Source organism: Pteronotus mesoamericanus, unplaced genomic scaffold, assembly GCF_021234165.1.
Source record: "Pteronotus mesoamericanus isolate MK-2021 breed Mesoamerican mustached bat unplaced genomic scaffold, CSHL_Meso_final scaffold_651, whole genome shotgun sequence".
Lineage (NCBI taxonomy): Eukaryota > Metazoa > Chordata > Mammalia > Chiroptera > Mormoopidae > Pteronotus > Pteronotus mesoamericanus.
Genome location: NW_026555325.1, coordinates 27,645,425 through 27,673,320, shown reverse-complemented (window position 1 = coordinate 27,673,320; position 27,896 = coordinate 27,645,425). Strand labels below are relative to the sequence as shown.

The following is a 27,896-nucleotide window of genomic DNA, read 5'->3' as shown; positions in this document are numbered from 1 at the left end:
TTATTTCTTTAAATAGATTTCAATCCTTTGCTTACTCTCTTTTCCTTCTGGTATTCCCATGATGTGGATGTTATGCTTCATGTTGTCCCAAAGGTTTCTTAAGCTCCCATCATTTAAAAAAATTTCTTTTTTCTTTTGCTGCTCTACTTGGGTGTTTTTTTCTACCTTGCTTTCCAAATCACTGAATCAATACTCTGCTTCATTTAAGCTACCATTTATTCCTTCCAGTGTGTTATTTTTTTCAGATATTGCATTCTTTATTGCTGACTTGTCCTTTTTCATGGTTTCTATGTCTTTTTTTCATGCTGTTGAGTGTCCTTAACATCATTACTCTAAATTCTCTATCTGATAAATTGCTTGCCTCCATTTCATTTCATTCTGGAGAATTCTCTTGTTCTTTCATGTGGCCTGTCTCTTTTTTTTCTCATTTGGCTGCCTCTTTGTGTGTGCTTCTGTGTAACAGGTATGTCTACAAGACTCTGGTGCAGGCCCAAGTCAAATCCTGCCTGTGACTGGCCCTGAGCCATGTGTTTGGCGCTATCAGCAATCCACAGCTTGTGGCTCTGTCCTCTGGGCCTTTGTTCCTGCAGAAAGAACTAAGCCGCGCAACAAGGCCAGCTTCTCTAGGCACCAGGCCGGGCTTCTGCCTCTGCCTGCAGGCTTTTGGTTGTGTTAATCAGTGAATATCTTCCAGCTGTACTCCTCAGCAGCAGGGTTTAAGCACAACAGGGTGGGTCACCTGCTGCCCTTCAGGCTGATGCCATTTGGAGGGGTGTGTTCTGCCTGAGAAAGATGGCTCCTGCAGTATGAGGAATGACTCAGCACACGGATCCTGGCAGCTGTTCCTTCAGTGCTCTCCCCAGAGCCACCAACCCCAGACTGTCCTTAAACGTCTCTAGTCAACTCTGACTTCCCTCTCTGGGAGCCCAGGGTGAGTGGCTGCAAATGGAATCTTGTGCTTTGGCCCTGCAGGAGACTCTCTGCATCTCCAGCCATCTCTTCATGGTAGACAGAAACCCTGATGCTTTCCATAGCTATATGTTATTTGTGTGCCTTTTCTGGTTCTGGTGCTGTAGGCTGGGGAGCCCAGCTTAGGGTTTAGACCCTATGCTTCCTAGGGGGAACCCCCCTGGCCACTTAATTATCTTTCCAGCACTTCAGCTGCCACTTGTGGGAGTCCAGGCATCCCTCTTGCCCCTCCTCTGCACTCCTTACCAGTCTCATTGTGGTGATGGGCTTCTTCCATCTGTCTGTGATTATAAGGCTTCTGTCCAGCTAATGTTCAGTTGGCTATTCAGGATGATTTTTCTATAAGTTAGCTGTACTTCCAGTTTGGTCCTGGGATGAACTTAGTGTAGCTTTTACTTACTCCTCTGCCATCTTGGGTCCCCATGTTTTCTTTTCTGATGGATTACTTTATTACTGTCTTTTTAGGTAATTACTCTAGTTACTCTATTCACCTGCTTTAAAGCTTTTTTTTTAAAGTAAGGAGGGTTATATGGTATTTCTTTTTTTTCACATTGCCTTCTGATACCCAGATTTCCTCTCTGGAAGCAACTAATGCTATCTTTTTAAATATAAAAGCAATATGTGTAGACTTTCCCTCTTTTAAAAAAGCAAATAGATGTTGCTTTTTTTTTTTTTCATTTAACTTTTTGTGGAGATAACTTATCAGCATATAGTTTGTTTTTAGCTTAGCATATTATCCCACAATATGACTCTATTATAAGGTTGTGTCAACGCTTTTGATATTAAAACAGAGTTTTAATGTACAAGCTTACATATTGTCATTACAGTTGTGTACCAGCATATCTGTGGGATAAATCTCTAAGAGTTATTTTCACACCTGACACATTGATGGGGAATTGAGACCTTGCACATTGATAATTCCTAGTCAAATGGGATAAGGGTAAGAGGGTAAAAGAACACCCAATAGTAACTATCTCATGTCACAGTAGGCCCTTTTTGAGGACAATTAATAGTGCAGAGAAGGTTTCTAATGCAAATTATTGTTTCATTTGAGCTTTTGGGCCATTACTTTGTTTTTTTTCAGATAGGGCCCATCCTTTCCAACCGGTTAACACTTGTTTCCATTGTTACTTCAGTCTCCTTCTTATTCCCTTTGCCTTCTATCATTACCTCCTTTAGTGTTCATGGTCTTCTGTCCATTATTTTAGTGCTGGGTCTCCCTCTGCAAAAAATCCAGAACAGAGAGATAATCCATTAGCTGGTCTTTTTCAGCAAGTCAAGAACCCATCCCTAACGTGTTACCGGACAGGGTCCTGGCCCTAAGTGGATCTGTCAGGGCCAGCTGTAGTATGTGGGTTCTTGAGTTCATGTAGGAAAGATTTCCCAGCATGAATCCCTGTGACCATGAGGATACATTCATTAAAGCTGGGAACAATGAAACAAGGAAGGGCTTAGCATAGAAGAAGCAACAGGAGAGCCTAGACTGGGCTGCCATACATCACTGGGAAGTTAGAGAAAAGGGGCCTTAGGGACAGGTTCAGGGGATAAGGTTGGGACAAGCTGCCAGCTTCGCATTGCCTTAAAGTTTAGGAGAGGCATGCCTATGGGGCAAGAAGTCGGGGAAGAAGTATGGAAGGAAATGGCACAAGGGCCGCTCTCCAGAGGGAGGGTGCAAGCTCTAGGTCCTTTGTCTTAAGGCTTTTCTCTCTCTCTTGCAGGGGGGAATCTTAGGGGAGGTGGCATGGGGGTGTTATAGTAGAATGTTCCTCAGTTCACCAGGTGTGCCCTTTCAGGGTCATGGTCCCCACTGATTGGTCAGTGATAGGGAAGGGGGTCTTCCTAGTAATTACAATTGGTTCTTGGGTCGCCCACCTGGTTTTGCTGCTCTTCCGGGCTTGAAGCTAAAGTACAACTGAGGCCTAGATATAATATCCAGGGAAGAGAGGCCAGGGGAGGAAAGGTTACCCTGGTCCTTGTTTTCCCAGTTTTGCCTCCTGCCAGGCCTTCCGGCCTGGTGACCATTTGTACTTGGCTGTAAATTACTTGGCCAGTTTGTTCAGCTATCTGTCTCAGTTTTCCTATTCTTCTTGCCAAGGAATTTTCCTAGCTTCTTATTATTCTGTCTCAAACACTTCACAATTTAACAACCTTCCCAGCCTCCCATTGATTCATTTGCTGAGTTCAGCTAACTCTACCTCCTGAATTTCTTCCCAAGCCTCCACACCCCTTCCCGTCATCTCTTCCCTGGATTATTTTTAATAGTCTCCTAACTGCCTCCAGCAACCTCTCTCATTTTCCCACCCTCCAAAATCCATATTTAGCCCAGCTTCAAGAATAATCTTTATAAATTTCAGTTCTTATTAGGTTTTCACTCTGCTTAAACTCCATCATGGCCTCTCCCCTTTGCCTAAAGGGTTAAGTACAAATCCCACAAAATTAGGTACACCTCCCTTTTTTTATGTGGAGCTTGGCATTCAGCATATGCCTTATGGACCTCACTCTGTGGTAATTGTGCATGTATGGTCCTGAGGAAAATTACCCTACTTGAGGTCAGCTTTCGAAAGGAATGGAAGTTTAGACTGACCTTGTTTTATTTCCAACTGAAACTCATATTAAAAGGGTCTCTTCATACTTTAACCATGAAGAGTGGATAATGCAGGAATTTTGCTGGTAACTGGATAAGTGGAGTGATAGTGCATCCTTCAAATTAGGCACACACATAACCTAATCTTAAAGATAGACATTGCTTTTATACACAATTTTCGTGGAGAATTAATTTTGTTCTTTTACATTTGGGGATGCTGCAGCTAACAGAGAAGGGGTAAGTATAGGGAACTCTATAAATGTTGAGGTTGAAGTCTTTTTCAGTTTCTGGGCTGAGGATTGGCAAGCTACAGCCCTTGGGCCACCTCATTTTGTAAACAGTTTTATTGGAACCAGCCACACCCATTCATTTATGTATTGTCTGTAGCTACTTTTGTACCATGAAAATGACTTGACTAGTTGCAATAGAGACCGTATAGCCCACAAAAGAAAAATATTTACTATTTAGTTTTTTACAGAAAGTTTACTGATACCTTTTCTAGAGGGGAATGGAAGTTGAGAGTGGATGAATGAATTGTGGATAAACCTGTAGATAGGTGAAAGCAAAGTGATAGCTATTGATGAAGCAATCAATAATCTTTCCTAATCTGCAGAAACAAACATTGAGTCCTTAGGGGCACCAGCCAGCCACTGGAGCAGGTTGATGATATTGGACTCCTTATATCATTGAGCAAACAGAAATTTGTCCTCAATAGAATTGATAAACATTCTGGATATAGATTTGCTCTTGCTGCTAGCACCAACATCTGTGGGCTCACAGAATGTCTGAGGCCAAGGTATATACACAATCGGCAGTGGAAGAGGGAAGCCATAGATACCAATTATGGTCTCATGGGCAATTAGATAAATGAGGATTGTAGTAGCTTTGCATGTTTTCCCTTTGCTTTATACATACATACATACATACACACACACACACATATATTTTTATATACTAACAATTTTCTTATTTCCATTTTCTTTTAAAAAATATATTACATAGAAGGTGTTAGAGATTAAATTTATAATTTAGTCTTTAGGTAACAGAATATTAAGTTGAACTGAGACAGAATTTGAGAAGTAATTCATATAGTCACAGTAATGGATATAGTGGCTGGTGGCACTCTGCACTTCCTCATTTTAAGGTCTTCTCTTTACTGTAAGAAGGGCACTTGCATCTTGTTAGGTGGAATATAGAACTGTTTTGTTTCTGTACAATAGTTCAAATATGTGGGAGAGTGTGCATAGGGAGGCTTAGTTCCAAGGGTGGACTATGCTGCTCATCAATGTATTGTTTCTCAATCCAAATTCATTTTATTCACTTACTGTGTAATAATGGACCTGGGCCCTGTAAATATTTCTCCTTTGCTCGCTGGCACAATGTTAAGCCTTGCCAGTCGAGGGCACTGAAGGTGAGAAGGAGCTTTTCTTCTTGTATCAGAGTAGATTACCAGCCAGGCTCCTGTGGGCATACTTTTTCTCAGTGTTCTGCCCTGCAGTTTTCCGCAGTGCTAGGTGATTGCATTTTTGAGAGTCGGCACCTTCCTGCCAGCACACTTTCTCCAGAGTCTGATTTGAGCAGCAGTGGAGTACCCTGGAGCCACAGACATCATGGACCTGATCCCTAGCCCAAGTCACTGCTCGCATACTCTTTTTTTTTTAGCCCCACACATATGCACACTAGAGACTCTGCAAGACCAGGTATCTGTGGAGCTAACTGCCCAGCTTTTATCCCAGGCACCAGCCTGGAGCTATATTGGCCCAAGATGCACATGCTAGTACACTTGACTCCTGTAGAAGACAGCTTTTCAGCTCCAGGTTCTGTCAGTAGGCAACGGTTTTCCTCAGCAGCTACCTAGCAAATTCTAGGATTTGATACCTCCTTATGAATGGCTCCTTCTGAGACCCCAGAAGGCAGATTTCTGACAAGTCTCACAAAGTGAGGCACCTTAGTGACTTTCCACTCTCAGGGCACCAACACCATGCCCTCACTGTAGAGATCTCTGAATCTCAACCTGGTGGGGGGAAAGCTTTCCCTTGAGCCCTCGTCTTGCCTTGGGGGTAGTGGTTGCCCCTTTTTTTGAGTCATCCTATATTTAGAATTCTCTTTAACTCTCACTAGCCAATTCCATTATTCTAATCCTTTAGTAAGAATAGATTAAACTTTTCTTGTTCAAATCACTATGTAATTCCTGTCTCCTTATTATTCCAAAAGCATCAACTATGCTTGCAATGAAACTAGTTAGATGGACAAGTCTTTTAAAATGCAGTGCTTTTGCCTGGGGGAAATATCAGTTAACTGGACAATCTGTGGAACCACTCCAGTAACTCCTCAAAGTTCCTCTACTCTCTATTATGTCATAAATAATTAATATGTTATTTCATATATTATGTGAAATTCATTCACAGGTGCAGATGTGGCAGGAGAGAGTATGTAAGCCCCCCACCCCATGGGTAGTGTTGCTCCACAAATGGTCTCTTGCTCCAAACTGTAGAGTTGCCTGGTCCCCAAATCAAGATCCTGTTTACAACCTTTCATCTTCAAAGATGTTTATCTGACCAGGTATAGCTGAGAAGTTGGATGTCTGCCCATGCCCTTCTGTATATTAAAACCTGTGCCTCACAATGGCTGGAGGTCAAACTCTGTCACTAGGCTTTTTGTCTTGTAACCTGCAGAAACCTATTTTTAGAAAGTCATCCTACTTTATGACAATTACATGCAGTTAGTTGTCCACTGGTGGCACTTTCAAGCCACCTAGAGCAACTCTGCTTGGTTTTTAGCTGGGACCTTTGAGGTATGTCTGCTTCTGCCACCTGTGAGATACTGTGTGGTTGTCTCAATGCAGTTTGCTTTGCATTGTTGTTTGTTCCTTGTCGTACATTCACAAGTCCCTTTCTGCTTGGAAGAATTGCTGGCAAGGTTGTGAATGAACATGGACTTAACCAAAACTAACTGCAGTAGCAAATCACCATGGAATTTGATTCCACCAGTGAGTACAAGCAGAAATCACTTCCTGCCACTTCTCTATTCCCAAACATTTTCACCAGCAGATGAGGGGCACTTAATAAAATTTCTGCCCAAGCACTTAAGGGTTTATCATCAGAGCCAGTTTGTTGTTGTCTTCTTCTTCTTCTTCTTCTTCTTCTTTTTTTTTAAATTCAGTTAAGGAACCAGATGAGAATGACCCAATGAGTATTAATGTACAGTTGTGTACTTTTTAAAATCTACAATATGTGCTAGGATTTGGGGATGTAATTTCCCCAAATATTATAATTTCTGGCTTTGTGTGGTTATCCTTAACTCTTTACAGCATACTTTAACTCAGTATCAAGCAAGTTTCATACACCAATTAGGTTTTTGCCAATTAAAGTCAACTGGAACCAGACCTTAAATCCCTGGAGCTGCAAAGGTTTATTGTCACAAATACAGAAACACGAACTGGAAAGAACCATTATCCTCTTATTTTATTAAACGCTACTTTCACATGCAGTTATGAAGTGTTCTTCTTTTCACTGCTGTGGAGGATTGCTTCAGTTGGAATTTTTACATTAAACCAATATTCTTGCAATGTGTGCTTTTCCACCTGGAGGGGACAACCATGACTATAAAGATGGATCTCATCTTGGTATGTTTCCCATCTGCCTGCATTTAAACAACATTCCCAAGTGATTCATTGTCACATTAAAGTTTGAGAAGCTATAGGCTAGATAACTGGAAGCCACAGCTTCATAGTTAGATCATTTTAACTTGTGAGATTTCAGTTTTTTTCCGTTGAGATGAAAGCATATTATACGCCTAAGAATATTCCATTGTTTTTTTAACCCAGTCTCATATATTTAGAATAGTTTATATTGTTTTAGCCTTTCAAAGTATCATTTTGTGGATATTTTTATTTATTATTAATGCCTTTGTGAAAGGTCTACATAATAAACTATGATATATAGAGCAACATTTTTTAAGGCTAGAAGGTCTCTGAATTTTATTTTTTTTCCTAATTTTAGAGATTTATAAGGATTTCTCATTTAGAAAATTTATTTTAATTTTTTTTTAGTTTTAAAAAACTTTGATGGTATTCCTTTCTTCTGTGAATCTGATCTCTTTTAATTAGCAAATGACCACTTTGGATTGGTGTGTTTAAAGGTTTTAAAATGCGAGAACAAACCCTTCATATGCTAATCATTTCTGATGTACAAGTACAAATTATTATATTTGAGTTTGCTGTTGTGGTGATTTTTTGGTCAGGCCTGAAACTTCTGGGTCAAATTGAAAGTTGATTCTAGAAGAGGTTTATTTTGTTTTATTGGCTGTTTTCACATAGGTCTTCAAATTTGTCAGAAAGCATGATCTAGGAACATGGCATTATTCCCAGAACAGGAATTAAGAATCCTGGTTTTGTTTTGCTTATGAATTTGTTGTGTGTCTTTTGGATTATTTGTTTTATTGCTCAGAGTCTCAGGTTTTCTATCTTTTTGTTGGGAACAAAATATTTTAAAAATGATTTTACAGCATCATAATTTACAATAAAACTTCCATGCTTCGTTTATATCAGCATTAATTCCTGAGCTTCACCCAGAAACTTTGGGTCATTCTTGCTTTAGATTTTATCTTCTCCATGTCTGAATAACTTTTGCTCAATTTATATCAAAAATATATTTGAAAAATCTGTTCTTAGAGTATTAGGATTAATAGTGTGGTTGCCCTTGGTTGGATACATTCCTCTCTGTATCAGATGCTAGTTTTGATTTGATCAAAGTCTGTGACCTAAATCAGTGATTCTTAAACCTGGCTGCACTTTAGAATTCTCTGGAGAGCCTATAATAACAAAAGCAGAGCCAAGGCCTGCCCCTAGAACAATGAAATCAAACTCTCTAGACTCTAGAGTCTAAAGGTGGGGCCTCAGGTACTGCATTTTTAAAGACTTTTCCACTGATGTATATCCAGAGTTGAGGACCATTGATGGAAATGCTTAATGTTGAGTGTAATTTTCATTAATGAAAGGCTGATATTGCACATTAGCCGCAAAGGACAGAAAAGGCATGTAAAATCCCTGAAGACTTAAGGCTGGCATTTTCAAGTGATCAGCAGTTGCTAAAAGGAGACTATTCTTTGCAGAAATAATCTGAAAAGAGCAAAGCATCATGTTCCGATTTTAGTAGACTTTGCAACTAAAATATCTCAGTATCTTAATAACCCCACTGTCAAGATCCACAGCCTCACCTTCAGTCTTTATTTCCAAAAACATGCTCTTGAAAACACATTTTTTAAAAAATTTATTTGTCTTGAAAACCTGACAGGAGGTGATGTGAGGGTATTTTTACTTTTATTCCTAGGTAATCCCTTTATCTTCTGGCATTTAAGATATCAATTCTCAACTCTTAAAAGACCTTATTTCAGATAACTTTAGTTAAAACTTCAGGATTTTACAGGAGACCTGAGTTTGAATGTGGTAGGGAATGCTGCTCTTTCACTTAAACTAAATGACCTCTGTCAAGCCGCTTAATCTGTTTGATTCATTGTTTGTCAGTAAAATGGGAATAACATAAACTTTACAGGACTGTTGGAACACTAAATGATAATTTATGTAGTAAGTGTTAAAGTTTCAGGGACTTAACATTGAACAAAATTAGCTATTGTTTTTATTATATCTAATACTAAATTAAATCTTGGTCCTCCTCTTCTTTTCCAGTCAACAAACATTTATTGGATGCCAACTATGTCACCAACATTGTAGTAAGTGCCTGAAAAACAACCGTGAATAAGGGAGGCATGTTCTGTGTCCTTCACGAGCTTTCGAGACATCCTAAACTAGAAACTTTGAATTGAGGGACTCCCTTAGATAGACATACGCACACAATGATAGAATTATTGCCCTATTGATGAAGAATGCTAGCTTATGATTTATTCCTAAAATCCCTTCCAACTGTCTCATTAATTCTATCCATCTTTCTCATTTCCTGCCCTAGCCACAAATGATTTCTATTATAAAATGTTTAGGGAAAAGCATCACTACTATAGAAGGATCCAGTTCTGTCATCTCCCTCTACTCTGGGGTTACCCTGGACTCTTTTTTTGTTCTCTATTGTGTTAAGAAGGTTATCTTATTCCTCCTCAAATTTTAAATCTAGACTACCTGTGGCTATTGAAGAAATCTAGTACCCCTAAGTACTAACTTGAGAAGGACATTTTTCGTGGTTCTCCCAGGGACAGAAAGGAGTGTGAACACAGGTTGATTTATATCTGTTTGACTATTGTCAAGCCATGGTTAGAAAAAGGTGATCAGGTTGTGTTTCATATATTGGGGACCATGAACAACATTTTACTTATCACAACAGTTTGCTTATTTTTATCTTCCCGGATCCTCTTGCTTAGGTCAGGTTGTTGCCCTGGTTTTCTGAAAGCACTGGGATCCTAAGCCTTAGGCTCTTGGGGACATTACTACATCTAGTCTATGGGATTCTCTGCCAAGGTTCATTTTTGGCTTTGCACGAAAGCTTAACGGACCAGGTATAGTGAAGTTTACTTTTAAAGACCAACCAGCTGTTAAACAATGATCTCTCAAGGATAAAATGCATATTATAAAATCTAAAACCACTTGACATGGATACTTTATCTGCCAATCTGTTTTCACTTGACTCTTGTTTGTTTTTCTTATTTCCCCTGGTCTTTCCAGTTTCTTCTTTTTCCTCTCACCTTTTAAATGTGGCTATTTCTCTGGCTTCATTATATAATGTAGGTTAACTCCAATGTACCTGGACACTGACTCACAAATTTTCATCTCTAGTATAGAGCTTCTCCCTGAATTTCTCTCCCATGTGCCTTATTTTGCTTATGGGAACTCACCTTAGAAGTCCTACTAGCATTTCAAATTTGTCATGTCCAGAATTTAAAAAAATTATATCCACAATTCCCACCCCAAGTCGGTCCTTCCTATATTTCCTGCCTTTGTTAATGTCAACATCTGACCCATCTGCCTCCTATTCGTCCCTTTCTCTCACCAAGTCCTATTTGATACCAGTTCTGAGACTTTTGAATCAGTCTTTTCCATCCTTACTACTTTCTTCACTTTTTGGTATCCATCAATTTTATTGGCACTGAGGGAACTGATTTTTCTAAAACAGAAATATAGTTATGATCCTTCCTTAAAATCATCCAATTCTTTCCATTTAATCTATTCAGGACGTAATTGGTAGATTCCAAATTTACTTTGTTAACTTGTCTTTAAGTGACGTCCCAGCCTCACCTCCTACCATTTCATACTTGTGCCTTCCACTTCTGAGGTCCTCAGGATTGACTATGGCTTTTCTTGCTTTTATGCCATTGCATCATCCATTCCCTTTCTCTCCTCTCTCCTGTCCACCTGCCTAAAACTTCCTTAGCTTTCAAGAGTCTGTGCAGCGGTGTCGTCTCTGGGAAATTTTCGCTAACATTTCTCCTTTCCTCCATGTTGCTTTCGTAGTCTCCTGTCATAGTACCTATCATGTTGCTTTCTGGTTGCCTGTTGATGTCCATATTGCATACTGGTCTTTGCTGCTTAAAGGTAAGAGGTATCTATAATTTTGTAGTCTCAGCTTAGCAAAACAATTGACACATAAATTACACAACAATTGTGTGGTTCTCAGACTCCTTATGTCTTCAAATGATGTAAAAAGCTTAGGAGGGTATTTTAATCTTTACATGAGGCTCTTAAAGCAACCAAAGCTCAGAAATGTTGGCATCTCATTTTTATGGGCAATATACATTATAACTGAGGTGTTTTCTGGAGCCAGTGTCCATTCCATACCAGAGAAAAATGTAGAGCAGTCCAACTAGAAATAGTAAATAGAATTAACTATGCAAGTTTTGCCATTTTTATTTATTCAGTTAAAATTTCTTGCTAAAGGCCAGAGACTCTATCTTAGAACTTGGTTTGCCTATTTTACATATAGTGACAACTTTGGGAGAGAAACTAAATAAAGCGTCAAAGTTAGTTTTCACTTATGTAAGTGACATTTTCCTTAAAATATATTTGGGGAGGACAGGCTTTTAGGGAAGACAGGTCTAACCCTATACCCCTACAAATTGCATGGTACATAATTGCGTACTAAAACCCCTCACATAACACTTGGTAGGCGTCATGAAGAAAATCAGCCCTCCCTGTGATTCATCCTGTGTCCTCGCTGCTCTCCCCACCCCCTTTCTTTTGCTCCTGGTGGCCTCTATGAAGGTTTAGTAAACATGTTGCCCCGTTCTTAGGGTCAACAGTAAGCAGTATTTTACCAGGCCAAATACTGCTTTTATAACTTGAAGATCTCTGTTGTCTCTTAGGAGACACTACAAGTAAGCTTAATACCATTTTCTTTTTGCTGTTAGATTTTGTATTTGTGTGATATATTTTTGTATTTGAAAATGGCTATTTTATAACAACAGATGCTGTTAATTTCCTAGTCTTTATTGGTTCTGTTAGAATACACAAGTACTAACAGGTCAGCAAATCTGGGGGAATTCCAGCCTTCTTGTTGGTAATGCTGCTTTTTAATATTAATTGGTTTAGTTGAAGTAAAGGCTCATAGGTTATAGACAAACTTCATAAAATAAAAGACAATATTTTAATGAATGGCTGATAGTACCTGTCAGTATACTTTTGCTTTCTTTTGAATTCCTGCTTTTTTTGTAATCAGTTTAACAAAGTCCTTTGGCCCCTTGATTATTAAGTTAAGATATCTGCTTTTTAGGTTCAAGGTATACTTATAAAATATAAGTGCATAAAAAATATTTTATGCATATTATATAAGAGCTATTTGCCAGAGTGAAGAATATATTTTATATTGGAAATAAATCCCTAATATTTTATAGTCCTAATAGACTGTAGTTAATTTTAGCAATTGTTGTCTTCCAAAACTGTAATTTCCCTAAGGGCAAAATATCTTTATTTTCTTGTTAACAACAGAGTATGTTTGTAGCTCCTTTTCAGTTGTTGGTTGAATGAAAACATGCTGATAGGAATAAATAGCTACTAACGTTATCTATCATTCTGTTTATAGGTATTACCATTTAATGAAACCTTCTTGCCAGCAAATCTATGATAAAAAATATCAGTAGAAGAAGAAACTATAACTGTTATTTGTCAAGTGACAAGCTTTTAATGTCAGAATGGCTCACCTAAAGCGGCTAGTGAAATTACATCTTAAAAGACATTACCATAAAAAGTTCTGGAAGCTTGGTGTGGTAATGTTTTTCTTCATAATATTTTTGATTTTAATGCAACGAGAAGTAAGTGTTCAATATTCCAAAGAGGAATCAAGGATGGAAAGAAACATGAAAAATAAGAACAAGATGTTTGATTTAATGTTAGAAGCTGTAAACAATATTAAAGATGCAATGCCAAAAATGCAAATAGGAGCACCTGTCAGAGAAAACATTGATGCTGGTGAGAGACCCTGTTTGCAAGGATATTATTCAGCAGCAGAACTGAAACCCGTTCTTGACCGCCCACCTCAGGATTCTAATGCACCTGGTGCTTCTGGTAAAGCATTCAAGACAACCAGTCTAAGTAATGAAGAACAGAAGGAAAAGGAACGTGGAGAAGCAAAACACTGTTTTAACGCTTTTGCAAGTGACAGGATTTCTTTACACCGAGATCTTGGACCAGATACTCGACCTCCTGAGTATGTGGAAGAATATTCATTGTCTCCTCTTTATCATCACGGTTTGCAGGGGAGGGCCTTTAGCTGAGGAAGTTGCTTGTTCTTTAGCCACTCTAAGGGGTAAAAAAATCATCACTACTCTTTGTTTAATCAGTTTAAATTATTTTTTGGTCTATTGCTATTGACATCAGATAATATATCTTTTCTTGGTGAGGCATTGCAGATGTGAAAAGTTACTGTCTTAGAAATTAGAAAATTGAATTCTATATCTGACATTTATAGAAACACAAATAAATTCTTTATTCTGAAATGCTTTAGTTTTCTTATCAGTTAAGGAAGGAATATGGGGCAATTTTTATGGGAAATGTAGTAGATAGAGGAGTTGTTTCCATTGTATGAATATATAAGGTTTAGCATGACTATGCAGTTGTTTCTGTGTATGACTATAGAATAGAAATGATAAAAAAAAAAGTGCCAAGATTTTGGAGCTGTTAGATAACAGTATTTTATGAATTAAGTCACAGACTTTGTGGTTACTCTTTGTGCTATAATTATATTTCAGAATGGCCCTGTATCTTGTAACCTTTCTTTTAAGGGACAATATTGTTATAATTACTAATTCAAATATGATTCTTTCTCTAGGGTTGTTGAAAATGTCCTGATATTATAGAGATGTCTTCCTGTAGCTTCTGAGAAGCCAACATTGCTTTTACTTGTCATTTGTTTACATGTTTATTTCAAGCATATAGTATGTCGATTAAGATTTCCTCCAGCTTCTACTATGCTGGCTGTTTGTCTTTAGTTAACCATTTTGTTATCTTTGCGGTAGTGTTCAAATGCTCTGTTTGAACTGGAACAGCTAAAATGAATTTTCAGCACTTTCAAACCATCTGTAGATTTGTTGAAAGTGCAAGACAAACAAACTATAAGCAGACAGTGTACATATTTTGATTTCTGGTTATAATAAAATTATATTTGGAAGTGAACCTGAAGAAAGGAGCTTTAGTAGACAGGTCTATTGCTTCACTCATATTTTTCTAGATTTATGATCTGATCATAAAGCCTGCTCCAGCTATGAGTCCCTTAATGTTGAAGTTGTGTAGTTTAGATTTTTGCCTCTGTATTCTAATCTGTGTCATTCAAGGTCGAGTTGCTTATAATTCTTAAATGAATGTGTAAATAAACAAATGGATGTCTACAAAGTATTCTAGCTGTTATAACAGGGCACAATTTTTTTTTTTACATTAATAGGTTGTAACACAGTATTGTACTTTACTGATTTGGGGAGAGGTCTTGGCTGTGAGGCAATTCACATCACAAATGAAGAAGCATGATGTTTATTCTTTGACATGACAATCAGTGTCAGCTCAAGATAAGCTTTTTTCCTCCCAATATAACATAAAACTACAGGAATGTTCAATAATGTTAATCATTAAGTAAGTGAGAAATAACTAAACACAAAGAACCTTTTTGAAATTTTTTTTGGATAGGCATGGGTACCCACAACTGTGAAGAGCTGATGAAGATTTAATACTTTATTTTTAAAATTTTTTTATTGTTGTTCAATTATAGTTGTCCTCATTTCCCCCTCATTGCTCTCCCCTGCCCTGCCCATCCCTTCTCGCCCACATTCAATCCCCTGTCCCTCCATTGTCCTTGTCCTTGGGCCCTTTATATGCATGTTCCTTGACTTGACCTTTCCCCTTCTTTCTCTCCCTTCTTTCCTCTGGTCATTGTTAGCTTGTTCTTTATTTCCATGTCTCTGGTTCTATTTTGCTCGCTTCTTTGTTTTGTTAAGTTCCGCTTACAGGTGAGATCATATAGTATTTGTCTTTTACCTCCTGGCTTATTTCACTTAGTGCAAAATTCTCCAGTTCCATCCATGCTGTTGCGAAGGGTTGGAGCTCCATCTTTCTTTCTGCTGTGTAGTATTCCATTGTGTAAATGTACTACAGTTTTTTGATCCACTCATTTACTGATGGGCACTTAGGCTGCTTTCAGCACTTGGCTATTGTAAATAGCGCTGCTATGAAATACTTTCTTACTTTAAATTTAACCTCTATCAGCAAAAAACACATTTTCTGAAGAATTTCTAAACTTCTCTTGCTCATTAGAAATTTAGATTCAGTTTCTCCCAAGCCAGATGGTCATGTGACTGATTAACTACTTTTCTATATGCCAAATTTTACAAATGGTTTGACTGGAAATATGCAGTCACTTTGGCAAGTTATTTTAATTTCACTATTTAAATGACATGTGGAAGAGTTTTTGAAGCATAAGTTTAACATCACAATTGTTTCGGAATAAATGAAAATGAGGTTTATGAAATGATATTATGAAATTTTATTACCACTTGCATTAATGATATTTCATGACACTTTTACTTGATATTAGTGGTTATCAGTTAAGCAAATAAATCCTAGCTTAAACTAGGGAAAGTGTTGTAAGGTTAAAATGATAACATTTTATTAGTGTGAGTTTTTGTGAAGTTTTAGACTTTAAATCTTCAAAACCTTTTTGTAATTCTTGATTAATATTGTATTAGTTAGTCATGTGGCAAATAAATGTAGGGGAATGTTTTTTTAAATCCTGAAAATCTCTTCCCGCAAATGCTTATAAGACTAATCATAAGGTTTCCTTTGTTCTTAAAAAAAGAAAATACTATAACATGGAGTTGTTCATAATTTTTGGCTCATAGTTTATGTTGGTTTATACACCTTTAAACATTCAAGCTTATATTTAGTCATTCGTTGCTGTGTAATTAAGAGTATGTATGAATAGGTAGTTTCTGTTTGGACATTATTTTTAATTTGTAGTATTTGCAAAATTGAACTTAGAATAAACCATTTGCTTTCATCTACCAAAGATGATGAATGTGATTATTTGTTTCTTATTCCGTATGTATGTTATACTTTAAAATAGCAAGGCTCTAGAGAGCAAAATCACTTTCACTCAGTACCTTCCTTTTTTTTTTCCTACTCAGTTGCACTGATACTCTCTCAATACTCTACTCCCAGTCTAATTCCCTTTTTAGCACTACAAATACTTCACTCTAAAGACCTCCTCTCAGAAAAGAATCTAAAACACATCTGTGTGAGGTCTGGATATAAAAGTCATTAATGACAGTTTGTAGGATATCTTTTTTCAGGATGGCAGTCCTGGGCTTCTGGTACCATACAGGAGGTTCTGGTTTCCCCATTGGCCCTGGCAGAGCAACTGAAGTGTTCTGGGCTCTTATCTCCATGAGTGAATAATTTACTTCCTCCTCTTTGGATTAGAGCCGCACTGTTTGATTGTTCACATACTTCTTTATAAGTGCCTTTTGACTGTATGGGAGAATTTTGTAATCTGTTGTCTGAAATTATACAACCACTTAGAGTTTTTAAGTGAACTTAAAGATAAACTTATTTTATTTATTTATCTTTACCATAGACCACACACGTTTTATGTTTCAAGTTCACTCTGCTTGGTTTTACAATGTTCTGAAGCCCTCTCCTTACATGTTTTTTCATTTGATTGTCACTTCAGCTCAGTGGGCCAGGGGACTGTGGTCAGCTCTAGTCTCAAAGGCTGGCGGCCATGTGTGTCCACCAACACCCCAACACTTCATACGAAGGCTATTTTTACTGAGGAAGTGAACTAAGATGCCATTGATTATAACATTGTTATAAACATGAAGTAAAGATCTATTTATAACTAACGTTTATAGCTAATGAGTAGTACGGTGCCACTAATCAGTCAAAAAGTACTAGGGTCTCTGTCCTTCTGCTGTCAATGCTTTAAGTGGCAACAGAGGCTCAGGACTTTTAACATGGATTTAGGATGTTTAGTTTTAGATTTCTAAATATTTTTTAAAGAAATATTTAAAATGCTAAGTCTCATTTAATTAAATAATAGACAGGATTATTGAAGCAAAACTCTTTAAAAGAATGGATATAGCATATGACAGGAACTTAAGTTTTGCTGAATGATGAAAACAGTAAAAAAACAGGTTTATAGTAAGCTGTATTTTCCCTTTTGGTTCAAATGTAGATTAAGTAAATTGATTAACTAAACCTGGAAAATATTGCACACTTATGAAAGTATCAGATTTAAGGTAATCTATACAAAGAATAAAATTGCAGTTTTAAAATTTTAAGTGAGAAAAATGTATGATTTCTACCAGGGAGGAGAACACTAGGTTTTTATTTGTCCATTTACAAGTATTTGCCATTTTTACAGGTTGTCTCACTTGTACGTTATTTTCCTTATTTAAAATGTTATTTGTATTTAAAATTATATGGTTGAGAAAGTTTACAAGAGCATATTCTAATCCTTGGCATGTAATCCACGTGAGTGGACATGATCTCTGGGTGACTGGTCTGCTTGTAAAATATTTTGTTTTGATCTACTTACGTTTATATAGCATTAAGATCATCTTACATAGGAAAACAACCCAAACACTATTCACTATCATTTCTACAGTGGATAAAGTTAAATAATAATTTTGATAATGGTATAGCTGTGAAATAAAGTAGTAAAATTCATAATTGTTCTTCGACTTTTTCTAGATGTATTGAACAAAAATTTAAGCGCTGCCCTCCCCTGCCTACCACCAGTGTCATAATAGTTTTTCACAATGAGGCGTGGTCCACGCTGCTTAGAACTGTCCACAGTGTGCTCTATTCTTCACCTGCCATACTGCTGAAGGAAATCATTTTGGTGGATGATGCTAGTGTAGATGGTAAGAAAGCACATGCAAATTAGATTGATTCCCAAATCCACATGGTGTTGTTTAAAGTCTATTTAGCTGCGAACTCTGAATGCCATTTCAGAGCTTAAATATCATAGCGTGGATGGTATATATAGTAGGTGAAAGTGAAAATCCAAGGGTGTTCATATTCAAATATTTTACTCTTCAGAAATGTATGAAACATCATTATTCATAACTGTAGCCCTTAATGTAACACTTTTATTGTAAGGCACAGTAGTTAAGAGCACAGACTTGAGCCTCAGGTCAGGCTGCCTTGGTGTGAATCCCAGCTCTGGTCCTAACCAGCTATGTGGCTTGGGTAAGTTATTTATTCCTCCTATAACTCAGTTTCACTATCTGTAAAATTGGAAAACTGCCACATTTCATCAGATTTATTGTATGGCATGTCATTAGTTTATATACCACTAGTATAAATAGCCCTCATAGTCAATTAAACTAAGATGCCATTGGTTATAAGAATTATTCAGTTGTGCAGCTTAGAATTGAGGAAATCCATAAATAGCACATAATTCCTAGGGTTGTTTTGAAGACTAGATAAATTAATATAAATAATATGTAATTAATAATGTAAATGAGTAGTTAAGAACTACTAATGAGTCACCACATCCTGTTTTATTTTGGCTCTTAAGTTTTCCAATATTATTTACAAAGTTAGCCAAATTCCTTAATGCATTGTCACTTAAAATCTCAAGTCAAGAAGCAGTTACTAAATTACACATTTTAAATTGGAATCACAAGGCTAATCTGGCAAATACGCCAATTTGCTAAATTTTCAAACATTATAAGTGTTTTAAATATCAAACAGATATAGATTATTTCAATGATTACAAAATTATTCCTGAATGAGCCCAAGTTTGGAGCCAGATTCTGTAAGGTCAGATTCCAGCTCCAACGCTAATTAGCCATTTACTCATCTTTAAAATTGGATTGATATTCTTTCATCAAATCCAAAGCAACATCTGTGGTCAGATAAATCATTATGTACTATGAGGAAAAAAAAAAGACATTGCATATTAAGTGACATGTTATTAATTATATCTTGAGATTTCAGAAATGGTAATAAGTGAATAAAGCATAAAATATTAACCTATTTATTTCTAATATACAATTTATTTAAATATTTCTATATATACTTCTGAACATTCCTACGGTTTGAATATAAAAGATTTTGAGTAAATTGAAGTTATGTTCCCAAGTTAAATTAACATCTAGGTAGCATAAGGTTGCCTATCTCTGGGAGATTTTTGACCTGGATGTAGGACATATTCACCAGATGGGGAAGTTTTATAATTCAACTCCCCCACACTTTATGCAGATCTCTGATCTGAATCCTTCATCCTCTTACCCAGGCTACTTTACCACTCAGTTTGTAATCACCTAATTTATTTACTGCTTGATCTGTTCTGGACTTATTCTTTCTATTTGGACTTCAGTCCATAGAATTTAAAGTAACATCTAATTAACTTCTGCATATGCTCATATGTTTTACCTTAAAAAAAAACAAACACTTTATCTTAGAAGTTTTTCCCTCTTTGGTTTCTTAAACTTTATTCTCAGATTTTATTTTGCTTGATTTTTCAAGTAGTGAGAAAATAAGGGTACAGTAAGGCAGTTACTTTTCATAAGCTTTCAATTGAAGGAAATTTTATTTAATTGCACAAAGAAAATTAATAGATTTAAAGGAAATCAGAATGGATATCAGAAAATGATATCCAATCATAATTTTCCTGTTTCAATCATTTTAGTCTTTTCCTTTTTTAATCATGATCTAAGTAAATATGGAATGTTTATCTAGTTATATCCATGTCAGAAATCCAGTTTTGAAATCTAATATTGTCATGTAAGATCATTATTAACTCATTCCTTAACCTTTAAAACTTTATTTTTTTAATGACATTTATGGGCTAGATGCATTTTACCTAACCATTCACCTTTATTCACTTCATATTACTGTGCATTACAGTGCAATGAATATCATTGTACTTCTGTTCTTTTTCTTCTTTTGAATTGTGTCTTTGGATAGGCTAGAAGGAGGATTGCTTGATCAAAAGCGTCTGAATATTTTTATATTTTTTTATAGCAACTAACAGTAGATTTGGAACAGTTCTCTTGGTGAGGGCGTCTTTGCATACTGGTGTAGTGTGTTTCAATGAATCAGACAAAGAGCTGTCTAATGAAAACGCACGGTGGAAAATGTGTCACTACTTGCCGGAAGGAGTTGTGAAGTAGGAACTATAGTCCCTGATTTCAACTGGCTTAGGGAAAAGCAGCATAAATATGGGGATAACCAAGTAACAGATATAGCGAAATACCAATAGCAGCAAAACAAAATATAATCAACATTTAGAGAGCATAGGCTCTGTCTAAAATGCTTTAGTAATCTCTCATTTTACCCTCCCAGCAACCCCCTATAAGAGTAAATCCTATTATCCCCATTTTATAGATAAAGAAACTGAGTTACAAAAAGGTGAAATAACTTGCCCAAAGTTACACAGTTAAAAGTAATGGTGCTATAAATTGAACCCAGAAGGTCTGATTCATAGCTTTGTGCTCTTAACTTCACAAAAATTGGGGCGTAGATGGGGTCTAAATTTAGGGGGAAGGTAAGAATTTATAGTAAGTTTGAAATATGTGGGTAAAAATTTCTTAAGTTCCAACAATTAGGACTTTTTTTTAAAGGAATTTCTAGTGACTCCATTAAAAAAAAATCCACAATACTTTTGAAATTTTTTTGTAAGTTTCTATTTTACAGGTCTATCGTTAAAGCAGAAATGTCCATAATTATATTTTTAAGACAAATTACAATCTTGCTTGTTGTCTTCAGAAAATTATTTCTGAGGTACTTAGAAGATGTTTAAAAAGTTAATCTATTATTCTGAGGCAACAATATTTAGATTTGTTCTTCCACAAAAATTGTTCCTAGGCTCTCACTTCCTTTATGAATGTTTAAATTTTGAATAAATCAACTCTCTTATCTGTACCACTGAAGAACTAAACAAACACATAATCACAAATGAAGCCATCTACATTTGCTTCCGAAATCTGGCAGAAAGGAGCAAACATTTACCATAGGACATTTATTTATGTTCTCAATACTCCCTAACCTTTTTTGAGTTTATTCTATGGGTGCAAGAAGCCCACTAGAAAAAGTGCATTATGTACTCATCAAGAAATCAAATTTAGTGATGAATAGCAGGCTTAAGAAATTATTTAAAAATATGAACACTTACTTGATTAATGTTTTCTTTTATCTACTGTCTTAACTCTTGCTTATAATGCATCTCATCCAAAATGGAATATTGAATATCTTAAGTTATGTATCTATTATTAAATTTTGCCCATTTTTAGCATCACTTCTCATTTACATGCTCCTTTATCCTTTCATATTTTTACTGGAAAAAAATTCTGTGTCAGGAGACTCCAAAGCTTTTGAAAATTTTCTGCTGATTCTGTAGAAATATTCCCAAATTCCTGTAGCCCTAGACTTTCTAATATACTTTTTGCACAATGTTTTGGTCTTAAGTGATTTTGATCACTGCCTAAGTATGAGAGACTCCTTTTGATACCTGGCATTTTTCTTAAAATTTCCAAATTCGATAACAATTTTAAAAAATGCCAAATATCTTTTTGGTCAAATTTAGTTTCTTTACTCTCAGTTAATTTTCTCAGTCCTCTAAATAAATCTTCTGAACTCCTGGCATTCACACCATTTGAAGTCTCATTTTGCCCTGAATTACTGACGTGGCATATACAAAGTATGTGTTACAATGTTATATTTCCCAGTAATTCAGAAGTTAAGATTTGCCTATATAGCTTTTTTACAATAAAGAGTTAAAGATATAATTTTCATCTTAATGGAAGAATATAACTGTTAAGAATATCAATGTGGAGATATTGCTGCCCTGTGGTTATTAGTTTTCATATGTCACATATGAAAATAAACTTGAGTTAATCCTGATTTTTTTTTTCTTACAGAGTACTTACATGATAAACTAGAGGAATATATAAAACAATTTTCTATAGTAAAAATAGTCAGACAAAGAGAGAGAAAAGGTCTGATCACTGCACGGTTGCTAGGAGCAACAGTAGCAACAGCTGAAACGCTCACATTTTTAGATGCTCACTGTAAGTATAAATGTGCAGACATAGTTGTAACATTTTTCTTCCCCCAACCCCTAATTTAAAAGGTAAGGAAGACTTTTCTTTAGATGCCTAATTGCATTTTCTTTAACATCATTTTCAACTGGTGATTATAGGAATGACAGCCCAAGCGGATTACAGCTCTGCCTAGAAACTTCCTTTCACTTGTGCAAATTTCTTACCTGCTTTGTGATTAAGGTTCCTCAACTTTTTGTCTTCCAGTGACCAGCTTCCCAGTGAGTTATCCTTGTCTGGGATTTTTGTCAGATGCTTATTCTGTCAAAAAAAAAAAAAACAAAGTATGGTGATACGGGTTTTTTTTTTCCTTATTCTTGATGCCTGCATTTTAAAACAAATGAACGTTTGTTTGTTTAAATGTAGTCAACCTTGTCATTAAACTTTGTCCCTCTACTAACACTTTTAAGTTGTATGATTCAGTTTTTTTTCCCCCAAAGATTCACACACTCCCCCTCCTAACTTCTGGTATCTCTCCTCTGAAGATTTTCAGTTTTTGCTGCTCCTGAGAATTTTTTCCTTTATATTTTAAGTTTTTTTCTTCAGTTTCAATGATTTTAAATAAACTGTTTGGAAGGTGTTTTAGAGTCAGTGTTTTATGTACACATTTCTATTACTAAAATGTCACTTTGTCCCTCGAGCTCTAAGTTTGGTGGGTATTACTTTTTATAGGAGTGTTTAGCTTTGCATTTGCCTGACATTGGTTGTGTTTGACTCAGCCAATGGTATTGAGGTTACACTAATTCTCACAGAGGGGCTTTTGGATTTGCTGGAGTCCCTTTAGAACCAACACATCCAATCTTCTTTTACTACCAACTGCTTAAAAAATGAAGAGAGATAGAAGGTAATCCAAGTGAGGTGATTTTAAAAGGAAATGGTCCATTCTCCAGTGTTCCCTCTCTTGGTCCACAATCACAATGACGTCAGACTGGGCATTCTTCCCCTCCAGGGAAACGTGCTTCATGTTCCTCCTGGACTGTGACTGCCGAACTCCCCTTGACGGGAGCCCTGAGTTGGACTGCACAGGCCGGCCTCTCCTAACTCTGTGTTTTGTGAGACAGCCTGGCCTGTGACCAGGGCCGAGATCTTTCACAGCATTCCTCTGCCCTGCTTTACCTTAAGGCTGGGGCAGGTTTGAATGGTCCTTCCTCAGCTGCTAAAATCAGAATAATCTGACTCCTTGACTGACTTTCTCCTAAGATCCAGTCAGAGAAATGAAAACTTTGATTACTACTTTTTTACTTGGAGAGATGAGTTTAAGTCAGAACACATTTGGGGCTAGGTGGTATGGATCAGCCAAAAGTTATTTTTGATTCATGGCCCATTAGAAAGAGAAACAACTCCTCTGAAACTTAAATATACCAGTATAATTTTGCTGCCTTTTAAAGGTGAGAAACAGATCGTCATCTGTACGAAAGTTTTCCTAACAATGCTGAATCTTGCTTTACTTTTTAAAATCTTACCCTGCTCTCCTCAAGAGAAGCCTGTAAGAAATCTCCCCCTTTATAAAATAATGTTCAAAACACAAATGACTTTGTTTTCATTTCTCCATTAACCACCTTCCCCCGCAAAAAGAGAAACCCTGAGTGTTGTCAGTGACTTAATTAAAAGTGTGTTCCTTCTAGGCGAGTGTTTCTACGGTTGGTTGGAACCTTTGTTGGCCAGAATAGCTGAGAACTACACTGCTGTTGTGAGTCCAGATATTGCATCCATAGATATGAATACATTTGAATTCAACAAACCTTCTCCTTATGGAAGTAACCATAACCGTGGAAATTTTGACTGGAGCCTTTCATTTGGCTGGGAAGCACTTCCTGATCATGAGAGGCAACGAAGGAAAGATGAAACCTACCCAATTAAGTAAGATGATTGCTCACAAAGTCATATTTATACATATATATATAGTTTGATTATTTGAATAGGCGTGTGGCCTTTGGTGTGTACAGTAATTGCCTCCAAGGTAATTCACCCTAACAAAATAAAGAACACACATTCTATATGTAGGGAATACAAAATTCATGTATTTATGTAGTTACACATAATGTTACTGAGTAAGAAGTAAAATTGGGTGAGGTCTTATGCCTCCAAAATTATTACTTAAGAATCTTTAAGCTTGCTTAGAAGATACTTAATAATTTTACTCTGTTGGGAAAGGATATTTAACATGCCCCCTCCCCAACTTGACCTTGAAGGTAGAATTTTCAGTTTTGTAATTAATCTATGTAGGAGTTTTGAAGCTGGGATCGCTCTTTAATATGTTTGTGAATTTGATTCAATTTTTCTTTAAATGTTATTTTTTCTTATTTGGTTTTTATAATAAAGCTGGACAATGGATTATTTTTCAGAACACCCACTTTTGCAGGAGGTCTTTTTTCCATATCAAAAGAATACTTTGAATATATTGGAACTTATGATGAAGAAATGGAAATCTGGGGAGGTGAAAATATAGAAATGTCTTTCAGAGTAAGTTGATAAACATTGCATACATATTAAACAATGACATATATATTTTGTTCTAACTGGCCAATATAGATTACCATGGATGTACACTGTCCTTAGTTTTTGTGCTTTCTAAAATTAAATTGCTAGAAATTTTAGCATAGGATGTTTCCTTTTAAAATGTAATTTAATATGTTTATTCATTGCTGCCAATGTAACAAGAAGTTAAATGCCTGTGTCCAGGCAATAACACCAATTAATGCACTTGTAGCTACTGAATTCCAGCCAAGATAAATATAATTAAATCCAGTGCTTCAGGAAATAAATTGATTACCAAGGGAGTCAGAATGGAAAAAAAAAATTATGTATAATTTTAAAGGACATTGAACTCAACTCTTTGGATTATATGAGGTTTTTTTTCCTCCCTCCCTATACAAGTGAAATGTTAATATGAGAAACGAAACAAAGGCTTTGGATAGTCTCCACATGTACTTATTTGATTTTATGAATTCATTGGCTGCAATGACTTTGTCATTCATTTTTAATCCCCTAGGCAGGAATGTAGTGGAAATATAACTGAACTAGGAGTTAGAAGATTTAAGTTTTGGCTCGGAATACATCACGTAATGGCCGTGATGATCTTAGCCAAGTTTGAACTGCTTAAAGCCAGGGATCTTGTTTTATTCATTTCAAGTATTCCCAATCCCTAACACATGTTGGATCTCAAGCACAGTTTGTTGAGTTGAACATATCACTGAGTTTTCTCATTTGTTTAAAAAAGAAAAAGAAAAAGGGGGGCGGGGGTGAAATACGCTCACTTGCCCTAGTACTAGCATATACTGTTGAACATGACTTCGTTTTAGATGTTTTGCTTAGTGATTATTTGTGGCAGAATCGATTGTCAAGATATTTAAGTGCATAGGTATTGATTTAAAGATTTGCCATTTATTTAGAGTTAATAAAGGGAAGTTTTTTTGACAGTCTCTAAATATTTATGAGGGTTTTTTTTTGTGTTTTTTTACAATGACCAATTACTTTATAAGTTTAATAGATTTTACTTTGGTAATAAGGGCTATCTGGAATTGTATTCTTGCCTAAAATACAAGGGATAATTAGAATGTGGGTTCACTTACTCAACAACTGCTAATTCGTCCCATAAAATAATGTTCAAGAGAAGTTAACTCTACAAGTTGCATAAGAAGACAGAAGTCAAAGGCAGAAGAGCCTTTGCTCTTCTGTGTACATTAGAGAGTTTGCATTAAGTATTTGAAAAAAAATTAGGATTTTTTTTATGAAAGCTCTGAAATCATTTTTTTAATTTCTAAAAATATGCTTTTGTTGACTTTAATATACCATTTAATAAAATTGTTTTTAGACTTAAGAGCTTGAGCTATGAAGTTGTGATAAACCTCTTTTCTATATTTTGCTTTTACTAATATCTTAAAGGTGAACTTAAAACAACATTTTGATTTTCCTAAAGTACTGTAAATTTAAACAAATATCATTAATTATCAGGTATGGCAATGTGGTGGGCAGTTGGAGATTATGCCTTGCTCTGTTGTTGGACATGTTTTTCGCAGCAAAAGCCCTCATAGCTTTCCAAAAGGCACTCAGGTGATTGCTCGTAACCAAGTTCGCCTTGCAGAAGTCTGGATGGATGAATACAAGGAAATATTTTATAGGAGAAACACAGATGCAGCAAAAATTGTTAAACAAGTAAGTTAAAGATAAGTAAGCAAATTACAATAAAAATCCTCTCCCAAGTTCACATGTTCTTTTACTTGAGTCGACTCAAATACAATTTTTAAAATATAATCTTTATTATATTTTTTCCATTACATTTAGTCCCCTTACACCCCACAACCCCCAGCAATCACCACACTGTTGTCCATGTCCATGAGTCCTTTTTCCTTTCTGTTCAATCCTTCCATTCCCTCGGGTTCCCCTCACCACCATTAGCTGTCACCCTGCTCTCCATCTATGCGTCTGTCCCCATTTTCATTGTTAGTTCAGTGTGTTCATTAGGTTCCAAATATGAGTGAAATCATATGGTATTTTCTTTCTATGACTGGCTTATTTCATTTAGCATAATGTTTTCCAGGTCCATCCAAGCTGTCACAAAGGGTATAAGTTTCTTCATTTTTACGGCCGAGTAATATTCCTTTGTGTAAATGTCCCATAGTTGTTTTATCCACTCATCTACTGAGGGACACTTGGGCTGCTTCCATATCTTGGCAATTGTAAATAACGCTACAATGAACATAGGGGTGCTTATGTTCTTTCAAATTAGTGTTTTGGGTTCCTTCAGATATATTCCCAGAAGTGGGATCACTGGGTCAAAAGGCAGATCCATTTTTAATTTTTTGAGGTATCTGCATCCTGCTTCCAACAGTGGCTGCACTGTTCTGCATTCCCACCAACAGTGCAAAAGGGTCCCCTTTTCTCCACATCCTCATCAGCACTTGTTGTTTGTTGATTTGTTGATGATCGCCATTCTTATAGGTGCGAGATGATATTTCATTGTGGTTTTAATTTGCATTTCTCTGATGATTAGTGACATGGAGCACCATTTCATATGTTTGTTGGCCATCTATATGTCCTTTCTGAGAAGTGTCTATTCAGGTCCTTTGCCCATTTTTTAATTGGGTTATTTGGTTTTTTTGGTGTTGAGTTTTCTAAGTTCTTTATAAATTTTGGATATTAACCTTTTATCAGATGTATTGGCAAATATGTTCTCCCATTCTGTGGGTTATCTTTTTATTTTGTTGATGATTTCCTTTGCTGTGCAAAAACTTTTCTGTTTGATATAGTCTCATTTGTTTTTTTCTTTTGTTTCCCTTGCCTGGGGAGATATATCTGATAAAATATTGCTGCGAGCAATGTCTGAGATTCTGCTGCCTAAGTTTTCTTCTATGATTTTTATGGCTTCGGGTCTAACATTTAAGTCTTTGATCCGTTTTGAATTTATTTTGTGTGTGGTGTAAGAAGATGGCTTAGTTTCATTTTTCTGCACGAATCTGTCCAATGTTCCCAACTCCATTTATCGAATAGACTATCTTTAGCCTATTGTGTGTGCTTGCTTCCTTTGTTGAGTATTGACTCTAATGGTGTGGGTTTATTTCTGGGCTCTCTATTCTGTTCCACTGATCTATGTGTCTGTTTTTATGCCAGTACCATGCTTTTGGATTACTATGGCCTTCTAGCATACTGTATTTTGCGATGTATAATGTGCACCTACATTTTTGACCCAAACTTTCAGGAAAAAAATCTTTTGTTTTAATTTCTTAATTCAATTTATTTATTTATATTTAGTTACTTTTTTTTTGGTATTATAAAGCAATTTTAGCATTTATTTTTGAACATATTATGGTAC

General features: G+C 36.1%; 1 protein-coding gene across 1 annotated transcript in view; it reads left to right on the top strand.

Annotated features, from left to right (window-relative positions):
• GALNT3 (polypeptide N-acetylgalactosaminyltransferase 3) overlaps nucleotides 1–27,896 on the top strand; it is a 58,969-nt gene that overhangs the window by 14,827 nt on the left and 16,246 nt on the right. The window contains exons 2-7 of the mRNA XM_054562417.1: nucleotides 12,574–13,197; nucleotides 17,727–17,899; nucleotides 21,905–22,054; nucleotides 23,710–23,944; nucleotides 24,430–24,547; nucleotides 26,039–26,239. Of these exons, the coding sequence (XP_054418392.1) occupies nucleotides 12,683–13,197; nucleotides 17,727–17,899; nucleotides 21,905–22,054; nucleotides 23,710–23,944; nucleotides 24,430–24,547; nucleotides 26,039–26,239 (1,392 nt within the window). The 5' untranslated portion in view covers nucleotides 12,574–12,682. The remainder of the gene's footprint in view (nucleotides 1–12,573; nucleotides 13,198–17,726; nucleotides 17,900–21,904; nucleotides 22,055–23,709; nucleotides 23,945–24,429; nucleotides 24,548–26,038; nucleotides 26,240–27,896) is intronic.